Source organism: Pavona decussata, unplaced genomic scaffold (assembly GCF_977016875.1).
Source record: "Pavona decussata unplaced genomic scaffold, jaPavDecu1.1 SCAFFOLD_106, whole genome shotgun sequence".
Lineage (NCBI taxonomy): Eukaryota > Metazoa > Cnidaria > Anthozoa > Scleractinia > Agariciidae > Pavona > Pavona decussata.
Window position 1 is genome coordinate 555,001 of NW_028145520.1, and position 12,109 is coordinate 567,109.

Consider the following 12,109-nt stretch of genomic DNA (forward strand, 5'->3'; position numbering starts at 1 on the left):
CTACGAAGAGAAGCAGCTTGTCGTACTCTCGAGCAACAAGTTTAATCCTCAGTGATCGTTGCTGGCTCCATTCAATGTCAAATAAGCAAAGAAAGTGCTTTGATGGAATCCAGCAAAAACAACCGGTGGCGTCGTATTCGACTGCAGGTTCAGCTTCGATTTCTTCACAGGTCGTTTTCGGCTGGCAAATTCCACAATTGTATTTTCGATATAAAGTGCTGCTCCAAATGAACACGAGATAAAGGAAGAGAACAGCAAAGGTCCGGCTGTTTCGTTGACGGCAGTTTACACTTTTTACAAAATGCGATACTTTACAGTTTTTCGCTTTCAGTGATCTTTAGCTTGTTCTCGAGAGGTACTTAGATTCCCTGTAACCTTATCCGCCACTTGTATCTTGCTTTTGTCTTTCATGGAATTAAACAAGTTAACTTTCCTTTCAAATGTTTTACCTTTTCCCCAAACAAACGCTTTCGACCTGAAGCGAAATCTGACGTGGAGATTTTGGAAGCCAACTGACAAACTTTGACGTGATTGACATATGACAGAATGGCAGATCCTGCCGATTCCCGCGAGATTCCCGCATGTTGCGAAAAATATTTGAAGGATAATAAACACAATAGCCTCCATTTGACTTTAAAAATATGCTCAGATATTTGTCCTTGGACATTATCTGCTCCTCGAAGCTCACAGTTTTCCTCGAGCTTCGCTCTCGGAAAACTGTTCGCTTCTCGGAACAGATAATGTCCGCGGACAAATAAATCCAGGCTGAGCATATTTTCGCGCCAAATGGAGGCTATTGTTTATACACCACACAAGTGAATGGTGCTTTTCGCGCGCGCTGATGAAGGTGATTAGCCAACTTCGAGCAGCCGAAGAGAAAGATTCGCCACGGTTACTTAAAAGAAAGGAAATTATTTCGATAAACGAGGCGGCTGTTAAAAAAAATACATAAATGGCAACAAAGTGTGGTTTGACGGCATCAAATGGTAAGTTATTAAATCTTTTCAACCTCACACTCTAAGGCGAAAAACGAAAATACAATCCCTTGTTTACGAAAACTGCCGAGTACTAAAATTATTACAATGAAAACAATGAAACATCTAATATTTTTCAGCATGGTTTCAACAACGAGACGAATTTCACAGAAAAATTGAAGAAATGACATTGTAGCAAATAAAAAAGTGTCTCCAAAAGTTTTATTTGTCTGTAAGAAAGCGAGACGGAACTTTCTACAATAATAAATCGCCTACCGCGTGGCGCGCGAGATTTTAAAATTTTCATACCATTTGTCGGTATATTGTCCGAAATAAAATAATTTTTTGGTCCACTAGTTATTCAGCTTGTGTGGTATATACTAAAACAATTATTCACCTCAGTGTCGGTGAAAGTGATGGATATCCATCACTATTCACCGCCACTTCGGTGAATAATTGTTAATTATTTTTCTCCTTTGCACTAGTTTGCAGGCATCATACCATGTGACATGCATGTCACGATGTAACACAAGAAAACATGGCAGCACATGGGCAAATTCTCTGTCTTTAATTTCTCGCTTGTTTCTCGTTTCAAGGTAGGTACACCCAAGCAATGTATGAAGCAGTTCTACTTTTATATAGATGAGGTATAGCAAGTGTCAACGGTATCCGGTCAACTCGCCTACGTGCAAACTCGCCTACGAACAAACTCGCCTACAACTTGTCAGCTCGCCTACGTAGGCGACTTCTCTTTCTGACAAAGGCGAGTTCACTCAAGTAATGTATGCCTTTTAAATAACTTTATGTTCTATCTAACTCGTTCTTTAATCCATAAACCTAAACAAGCGTGCCATGTTCTAAATTTGCCAACGATCGCGTCGAAACGCACACCTGTGAAATCCAACACGATTATTTTTGCTAAAAATAAATTCGCTTGAGGAAATCTCAATAAAATTACGTTTATTTTCACTGGAACACCAATTTCCTTTGGTAGACTAGGTACAGTAACCGTCATAGCCATCAAACACAATTGTAAAAGATTTTGCTGATGATGCACAATCGCGAACATTGCACTTGTGGAACATGCCAAACTACACGATTGTATACATAAAAAGAGTATAAATTAACACAACAATCAGAAAAATCAATGCATTTACCACAAGAGGTACGAAAGTGGAGCAACTGCTCTCCATTTTGTTTTGTTGACAATGTGTCCATTCGTTCATTTGGTATCATTGAATATCTCTTGCTTTTTCTCTGAGTTCGCGCACCGAACCGTTCCGAAAGCGCTCAACATCTTTTTAGTGTGGGTCTACCGCAAACAACATGTGTATTTGTATGTGGAATGATCATGCTAGACGACATTTCTTGTATTGTAACTCAGTCACGCCTTCTAAGTAAAACAGCAACGCAATATCAACTTGCTTGAGTGTCAAAAACCATCATTTAGTCACCAGTGAGATGCCGCTTCAAACCGCAAGGTAAACAGTGTCTTGATCGTTATCACTCCAGAAATCACGTGTCGATCGCATTTTCATTCGCTTTTTCAACTTACTTCAACGGTTGTGTTATGGGTATCCCTCGATGCGATATGACTAGGCTCAATTCACCAAAACAAGCAAAAGCATATTTGACCATATTTGACAGCAATGTGCTCGCTCGCTGTTTTTAGAGAGCAAACGTCAGATTCGCGGTTTTGTTTTCTTGAAAAAATGAGTACATAGACTAGAATATTGCGAAATAATTATCATCTTTGGTGCGAATGCATTACTTCTGAGAAACTGAAAACAGCGAGTGGCAAATAAAGTGTAAACATAGTCACGTGGTCATCTCTGCCACCAAAACAAAGGCATTAAATTATTCCCCTTATGGTTTCAAGTCGTAAATCACTGCTTGCTAATGTATTATTGACACGTTGCCGCATTCAACATGTCGTTTAGCTAGACAACACTGTCGATTTTTAATTTCGTCCACTGATACTAGTAACTTGCTTGAATCACACAACACGCTGAAGCTCCTGACGTACCACATTTTGCAACGCCTGAAATCATCTTTTACTTTCCAGAAAATTATCTCCGCCACTCGGGAACACCAGTTTCTTACATATCAAAAATATAACCTGGGAAGTTTATGAATATTACTAGGTACCCATACCATTTAACAGAAGGACAACTTAAACGTTGTCATGTTCGCGATCCCTCGACAGATCCAGGAAACATAGAGTGACAGGCCCAGACTCGCCTAATACGTAGTTTGCCATTTGAGACTTAAGAAGAAATCCTATTTTATAACTTGGGCTCCGCCCAAGTAATAAACACGGCTATCCAAAAGACCATTATTAGATATACTTGAATACTTGAAATTACGACAGAAATAATGACCGCATGACCATGTTTAGCCTACATTTGCTGCTTGCTGTTTCTACTTTCTCTGTAAAATTGAGTAGTTTTGCGTTAGCATGCTTAAGCTGAAGCGCAAATCTCGGGTTTGCTGTTTGTTGTAAAAGTGATTCTAGATCTCTCTAACATTGCAGTGAATGTCATATTACCATAAAGCAAAGATTTCATCCTCATTCATCATGAAAGGAAATGAATACAAAGCAAGTACAGTGGTATTTCTTGAAATGTTGGTCTTTCATTTTGAAGATTAACACAATGGTAAAATTACAACAGTTAGCAGGCCAAATTTTTGTCTTCCGCATGTCTTGATACCTGTCAACCATCTCTAAAATTATACAGATAACACAGAAACCAAACTATGCGTTAACAAATAGATTTCATTTTGTCATGCATCTGCATTCTGGTATTGCACCGACGATGTCAAAATATCATTTATTAATTAATTTATATTATATTTTATTTAATTTAATTTAATTTATTTATTTAAATAGTAGCATCTGATTTAGCTAATAAGAAGCTAGTTTGAACAGTGTTGATTAAGTAATAAACAGACTCGAGAGTAAAATCCAATACAACAGATCACACTACAACAATACTATTAAATAGATCATACCATAGGTTAAAGAAACTGAGACTTAAATTTGTTGAAGTTAGATACTTGTATAAGCACGCGCACCATTGATCCTAAAACTGCCTGGTATTTGGTAGTTCTGGCTAAGGGCAGTTACAATAGATCTTGTAAATTATAAGAGAAAAGAAGTATGCTTGCAGCTCAAACAGCTCATACTGTGACTGATGTTCTTCCCATGTTTTGATGTCCACCCTGTGCTTTATCAGAGTGAAGATTGAGCCACAGCAAAATGACATCAACTTTTATTAAAAACTGGATCATTGTATATGAGATTTGTTTGGCTTAGCAGCCATGGTGTATGAGCCATTGTACCATGCTCGAGAAATAATGACCAATAAATTGTTCTCTGACTGTTCTTGCAAAGGGAAATCAGCAAGGTCTGGTAATATTTCTTGATTATATGACTGAGATGATTATAGCCAACTTGGTGCTACGTGCCTCATTGCCTATCTTTCTACTCATATCCAATGCGGGAGGTCATCTGTATTCTTAAACATGGACAGGTACAATGTACTTAAAATTTGCTATATCTCTACTCTACATGGTTACTTGTTTATTCTAATTCACCATTTTTGCCATTGTATGAATGTCATTTATTTTCTGACGTCAAGCTTATTTAATTTTAGACTGCCTTCATTATTTATTGATGTAATTTTAAGTATTTATTTCTTTATTTTAGCGTCCCCAATTTAAGCATTAATGCTAGGCTCCCTTGTCACATTCCAGATAAGTCACTTGTGTCACATCCTGTTAAAAACAGAAACCTTTACTAGCATGTGACACAAGTGACTTAAGTGAAAAAATGTCCAAATAAAATGATTAAATAAATCTTGGACAGCAATTTCCTATCTTGCTTTGGAAAGACTTTTGATCATTGTTCTCTCTCCGCATATTTGAAAACCCAGAGACCCTTTGTATGATGGCCTGAGGAAGTCTTTGCCATGTTTTAAAAATTGAATCCAACATCTTTGCATTCAGACTCCAAACATACAGTAAGACATTTTTGGTTTGGTTTCCTGCAGATATCTGAGCACATTGACAGTGATGAGTGCAGAGAAGCTGAGGAAAACCAAAACAGCATTTATAAACATGACGGGTACTGCAACACGTCAAGTAGGGTGTGAACAAAGGAAAAGGCTTGGCCGTGGCTTTTGTAGAGATTGGCCAGAATACATTGAGGCAAAAGGTATGATGTACTGCATAGTTTACAAAGAGTTATCTCATATAGCGGACAAGAGGTGGTCATTCTTCCCTTTCAATGACTAAATTGTTTAGCCATTAATACTGGGGGTGGGGGAACATGTCATTAATAATTTATTAATATAATTACTACTGCGAAAAATGGTAAGATGTATTCTTTAATTATCTTAATTAGAGACTAGTTAATACTGCAATCTGTTTAGGAAAGTAAAGTTTTGAAATGAGCAGTAAAATTTGAATTCTACTTTCCAAGGTGGAAAATGGTGTCAAAAATCTCAAGCCCTATTTGAGTAAATAAGTGTGTTCTAAAGAGTCAGGGTTATGAAATTGAGAGCTCAGCAGCTGTTGTTATTTTAAATATTCATTTTGGTTTTTTTTAATTAGTATAATTCTGTGAAGCAATTTGAAAGAAAACGTTCTCAATTTATTATTTAATAGATCTACAGTGCAGCTCAGAAATAAGCGAACCAAAATGTGCGCGTAAAACGTGTATAATACACGTATGCGTATATACATATACGCGTATTGACATATACGCATACGTGTATAAACTTAGACGCGTATGTCTCATTAGTATGTATGAGCTAGCCTATTGTTTCTTCTATTGTGGAAAGGTCATTGTTGATTTCAATGGGCATTTCAAAAAAAACACTTAAAAAATGGTGGTCAGGCTGCATGTTTGTCGTTCGTCTTGTGCTTATTCCGGCTGTTTCTTGTTGACCGCTGTCGATCTAGTGTAATTTATATCAAGTGTATGAGTATCAATTTTTGCCCACATTCCTCATTTAATAAAAAATGTTGCCAAACGATAAGCTTTGTGTTAAGAGGGAACCACCTGATATCTTAAGTGTCTTTTCTAAAGCACTCCATTTCTTGAGCTGCAATTCAGCTTACGCTCGCAGCGGCATATTTTTTATAAACGTTCACTTGCCAAAAAAACGCATTATATTCGGTGCGTAATGCTCACAAATTTGTGATCGGTGCATCATAGAAACTTTGAAGAAAACTCTTGGCTTTGAAGAAAGAGCACTTTACTGTTTGAATCAGTGAATTCTGCTAAAGAGAACCGGAGATATCGTTTTTTTCAGTCCTTGCCGTGACGCTACAAAGACAAATAACATTCACAATGGACTAACGCCGGCGCGTGCCGAACCAGAACTTTTCCGTGCAGAAAAATTAAATAAATGTGATCGGCGCATCACAAAAACTTTGAAGGAAAATCTTGCCTATAAATGGAGAGCATTTTACTGTTTAACTCAGCGAATTCTGCCGAAGAGAACCGGAGATATCCTTTTTTGATAATATAATGCAAATTCATCCTGCTGCACCGACCCCCGCTAACGATATGTAAACATCAACGAAAGATACATGTTACGATATTTATGATCATGCTTGTTTACACTGTTTCGCGCTGTTTCCACAGGTGGTGTAGACGAGCGAGCTAAGAGTTATTTTCTTACTGAATACATTTTAGTAAAAGAAAAATTAATCGACTGGTTGTTGAATCATCGCTTTTAAAGCGATAAGTTTTGAAATACGACAGTCGCTGTTCTAGACCTTCAAGCTTGTTCTGCCAGTAGTGACAAAGCCAACGCGAAGTTTGTTGTTAACGCTCGTCCAGCAAGTAATATTAATTCGATAAACTATTTTTCTTTTCTCGAAGAATCAAATTGACAAAAGAACAGCATGTCTGTAATAAGGTTTTTTATCGTTGAGTTTCCGAAGCAAGCAAGCTTCGAAATACGACACCTTGTATTCGAGTTTGTCAAAGCGAGGTTCTAAACGCGTTCTATTATAGTCCTGTCGATTGTCATTATTCAAATTTCGTGCTACGGGCTGTCGCTTTTACTTTACCATTTCTTTTGTTGTGCAAGACAATGCCACATAAAGCAAAGGTATGGCAATGAATAACAAAGGCAGGACATACGTGTATGGCAACATACGCATATGTATATAGCAGCATACGCATACGCGTATTACTTGCGTATGGTACGCGTATGCAATGTTCGCTTATTTCTGAGCTGCACTGTATATTTCTGAAGAGCATGTTCCACTCTACGTATAGGTTTCGAAGGCTGTTAGACCAGTATTTTAGGGCGGTAGGCTCACATCTGCCACTCTCTTGAAATAGTAATGTAATAGTCTTTACAACTTAGTTTAAAAAATTTCTCAAGGATATCCTCATCAGCCATTATATAGGTTTCATGATGAGCTCTGGTTGAGAAAAAAAATTTACGCTAATGAGCTTACGGTGATCTCAAATCATCCATGGCTTATCATTACAGCAACAAGAGAACTGGTGTTGCACATTTGTGTGTTATAATAATTATATGGTTGGAGTGGTCATGGTGTTGGTTCGAGGACATGGTTCTTTTGCTCGAACAATAACTCCATGGCACAGACTTAATATAATATGACCCACTCAAAATAAGCAACTGGAGTAATTTAGTATTTTAAGGGAACATCTAATCAAATCGCAAACGCACACAATTGCTGCCAAACGCAATAGAATCGCGGCACAGAGTTTGGGACATTTATTTACTGCACAAGATGTGGCAATATTTATTGTCACACAAGCCACACTAGACACTGTGTTTTTGTGAACGTTGTATTAACAAGATCCCATTAAACAAAATTTGGAGTCTTCCACAAAAAAAAAGAGAAAGAAAAGAGATACAATTGTACATTGATGATACAAAGCATGAGATCACTCTACACATTGTATTCGGATGTCCCTAAATGGAAGAAAAAAGGAATAATTGATAAACGGTTGGTATTCCTCTCATAAAGAGTTATAAAGAATTGGGACTACAAAGTAATGTTACTGTATACTACAGTTGTACTTGACGGAGAAGCTATGTGCACCTTACTTCAAAGCCAAAGCAGAATATTATGGGGATGTTGGTGTTATGTCTAACAGCCTTACCGATAAAATTGAATGTAAATGTAAATGTAAATATCCTGTTTGACAGATAACAACAGCTCATTGAAAAGAGAGCTGACTACCCAAGTAGAGCAGAATTGGTTACTGTGATATTAATTAGTGCAAGCAGTGCTGTCAATACGTTTTGAAGTAGACATCCCCACTGGGAAAGTAGGCGGCAGCCTACTTTTCGATTGCTGAAGGCGTAAGCTTTCTAGAGGGGTTTGGGGGCATGCCCCCCTTCCCCCCAGAAAATTTTGAAATTTAGATGCTTGGAAATGCTATTTTCAACGTTTTCCAGACAGTATTTGGGCCTTAAGAACAATCAAAATGAAGACTATATTAACCATATTCTATGTTTATTACAAGCGTTCTTTTCCTCAAAATCTCAATCACTGGCTTCAAGAAAAGAGTGAAATGATAAATCTTCAAATGCTGATTCAAAAAAATACATTCAATGTTTTAAGTTTGTGTTGTCCTTTTGACTTTGCCCTTTGGCGACCTGGTGTACATTAATTATGAAGTTAAAGTAAGTTGTCCATATCAGATTCATATGCACTTTCTTCTGACATGCGAAAGCCTGGGATCTCGTCCTGTGAAAATGTCCCAGGCGTTCCACGACCCTTCAATCACCTCGATCTACTTCAACTTTTTATACTTCCACTGAAAGGTTAACACGTTTAAAAAACTCCTGAAGTGTGCCGTTATTTAGACCCAGATGTTTGAAACGGGATGTTTTACAATTATTTTTGCGGGATCTTTTTATTATTTTAAGCCGGTTTCGTGCTGGATCCTGTTCTCTGAAAATGTTGTAGGCGTTCCACGACCCCTTCGATCAATTTCCATTGTGCGTGGCAAGGTAAACACGTTTAAAACTCCTGAAATGCGCCTTTATTTTGACTCAGACGTTTGAGGCCGATGTCTCACAATTATTTTTGTTGAATCTTTTCCTTATTTTAAGTTTCTTACCAAAATTAACAGTAAAGTGAGACGAAAGTACCCGGCCGAAGGTTGGCCAGTAGCCGGCTGTTTTGGCCGGCTACCGGCCCTTATTGACGGCACTGGCAAGCAGGGTATTCTACTTGACAAGCTAACGCAGAATGTAAGTTAGTGTTTGTAGCACAAGTTTAGGTTAATGTTTTGCTCAACAGATAACAGTTCTGTGAAGAACTGACTACCCAAGTAAAGCAGTCTGCTCGATAGATAACAACAGTTCAATAAAAACTGACTACCCAAGTAAAGCAGAACAGGATAAATAACGCGCAGTGATGGTTGAATAATCTTGCAGTTTAGTAGATAAAAACAGTGCAGTAAATAAATGATTAACAGCCAAACTATGTAATATAGTAAGTTCCAAAAATAGCAGGGCTTGAAATTAACTTCGTGCAGTACTGGCCCTCTGGCCACCTCAGTCAGATTTTACTAAAACTGGTCAAACTGTAAGGTTCACTGGCCACGTATAGGAGCAACTCAATCTTGATGACAAACGTGTCTATTAAAATAACTAGTTAAGTACACTTCTAAACAGGTCTGGCAAGCTTCATCATTGCTCTAAGTATTCTCTTATTCCTGAACGTGTTTTGCTTCAAGACCACAAAGATTTGCAGTGGTAGTGATTGGTAGCTCAGATTTAGCTACAAAATAAGCAGTCTCAAATAACTTTTTTAGTTTGTGTTGAACCTGTTCAGACACAATGTGTAAGGCTCTTGCCAAAGGGGCAGCTGCTGGCTGTTTTTTGACAAAGCAAGCTTTGAGTTCATTGTGATGAGAAGAGGATATATCATGTGATCGAGGTGCACCGATCTTAAAGTTTGTGCATCTCTTGGTAGGAAATGAGACGAAGAAGGCAGCATCAATTCATCTGAGCATCGCACTCCCAGGTGAAGAAAATAAAAACGAATGACCCAAGAACAACCTGATGTCTATTTTCCTCGGCTTTATGGTAGATGCAACTTACAAGTCGAATATGCATATGTAAGGGTCAATCCTCAAGCAGAGGAAGTGGTCTGCTGTTCAGTTCAATAAATTAAATTGCTGCTCTCTGCAATTATCGATAGATACAAACATTTCCATTCCTTTTTGACAGTCAGGGCTGGAAAATGTTATGAAAGGGAAGGCAAACCCATGCCGAAATTCGCATTTTACTGTGGAAAATCATACTATACCTCTCCAAAAAACACTGCGTGCCGCAAGGCTCAAATTTTTCATGAAAGCGCAAGATGAAACTGCGTGACTATAATACACTTTCAGTGGCTGTTTCATGTTAGATTTCCTGGCATATGATGACATGTCATGTACAATATTAAAAGGACACCTTGATGGAATTGTTTTCCTGCTCAAGATGCTCATGCCTGTCAAAACACTACTCTACAATCGTGATGTTAACCAAAGCATGGTTGTTTTCAAATGGTTAGAATTGCTGCAATGAGTTAAAAATAGTGAAGGAAGTTTAGCTGTACATGACATTTCAATTAAAGTTTTCAAGTTATAGTTACAATTTTAATAAAGCAAGTCATGGTCAAAGTATAATCCTAATGACACCAGAAGTTTTTCCAAATAATAAATTCACTTTATACAGGTCAGGATAACCACAGTACAATTCCTTTAAAAAATCCTTCATTTCCTGATAGAAAAGAGCCACCTTTTTTATCTGAGAGACTTTAAGCCATAGTTACATTTATTAAAAAGGCTTGTCTGTGGAATTTCTTAAGCATTTGGTATTGCTTGTCAGCACTTGTAAGATTCATCTATAGGTGCTTAACAGACACTTTAAAATGCAGTGACTTAACCATCAAGCAAAACATGGAAAGCTGCTCTCTGTTGGGGGTTGAAACATACCTAATTGTTGTAATTTGATCATTGCCTCCCATCCACAAACTTTGGAAATTATGTTTTGTACAGTTTTGACAGCCACACTTTACACCTTTAGCATAGACTTTACAACTTTACAAGTCACAAGACTTGCAAGATTCATCTGTACTTAAAGGCCAATGTTCATGGTTGAGCACATGCATGAGCAGACCGGCTCAAAAATAAATTGTATGCGTCGACACTAAATTCGACGTGAGCTTGTGGTGAAATAATCTGTTGAAATCGTTCCCGAATTTTGATCATCCACTTTTTGTAATCTAGTGTTTCCTCTTGTAAATATAAGTTCGTTTTTTGTAAGGTTGAAAGTTTTTTAGCCGCCAAAATCAACATTTTAGTCGATTGATTGTCAAAGGAGATGTCGCGGCCGTCTGGCGACGGGACGTTCTGTGGACTCTATGGAAGCACAGAAGTAAAAGCGGACAGAGTGGAGTAGATGTAGATGTCCTGTATGGTTAACAAGATACGTTCACCAACTGTGGAAAATTTGTAAATGGATGAGTCTGTTTAAAATAGACGATGATTTCGCGGAACATCTACTTTCGCTGGAAGTGGCAAAGGTCAGTGGTTGCAGGCATGTACTTCACCACGGCTGGCTTTGGATCAACTCCAGACTTCCAATTTCCCTCGACAGTACCCTGATGGCAAGTCTCCTCACAGTTTCCTTTTCCGTGTTTTGAAACAAATTCTTTGTACGAATAAAACAGAGAGATTGTGCAATCTACAGTGTATGAGCTGAGGAAATATTTCACACCTTCAATGACTTTCATAATGCAAAACATTACGATTTCACTCGCTAGGATTTTCTAGATTTCAATCGTACTGTTTGTTCATATGGAAGTCAACCGTCAAAAACGGAGAATTCGACGGACAAACAGCATAAAACATCAGTGTTTTGCTTTGGATGGAAAAAATTGAGACGCGAAGCGAATAAGTTTGTGATCAAATGTTTGAGTTAGTTGTAGTCATCTATTAGCGGGCTCAAATAGCGGGCAGTAGAAAAAAATAAAACAAAAGATTTGCGGCAAACTACAAAATCTATTGTAAGGCATTCATTTATCTATTAAATTATGGTTATTACGAATGGCAAATGCAGTTTGATTTGTCACCACAG

The 12,109-nt window shown here is 37.8% G+C and overlaps 1 protein-coding gene across 1 annotated transcript in view; it reads left to right on the forward strand.

Moving 5' to 3' along the window:
- The window catches only part of LOC146471094 (uncharacterized), a 48,107-nt gene extending 35,998 nt beyond the window's left edge, over positions 1-12,109 (forward strand). The window contains exons 3-5 of the mRNA XM_085121138.1: positions 1,460-1,570; positions 5,027-5,190; positions 9,957-12,109. Coding sequence (XP_084977264.1) covers positions 1,488-1,570; positions 5,027-5,190; positions 9,957-10,030 — 321 coding nt within the window. The 5' untranslated portion in view covers positions 1,460-1,487 and the 3' untranslated portion in view covers positions 10,031-12,109. The remainder of the gene's footprint in view (positions 1-1,459; positions 1,571-5,026; positions 5,191-9,956) is intronic.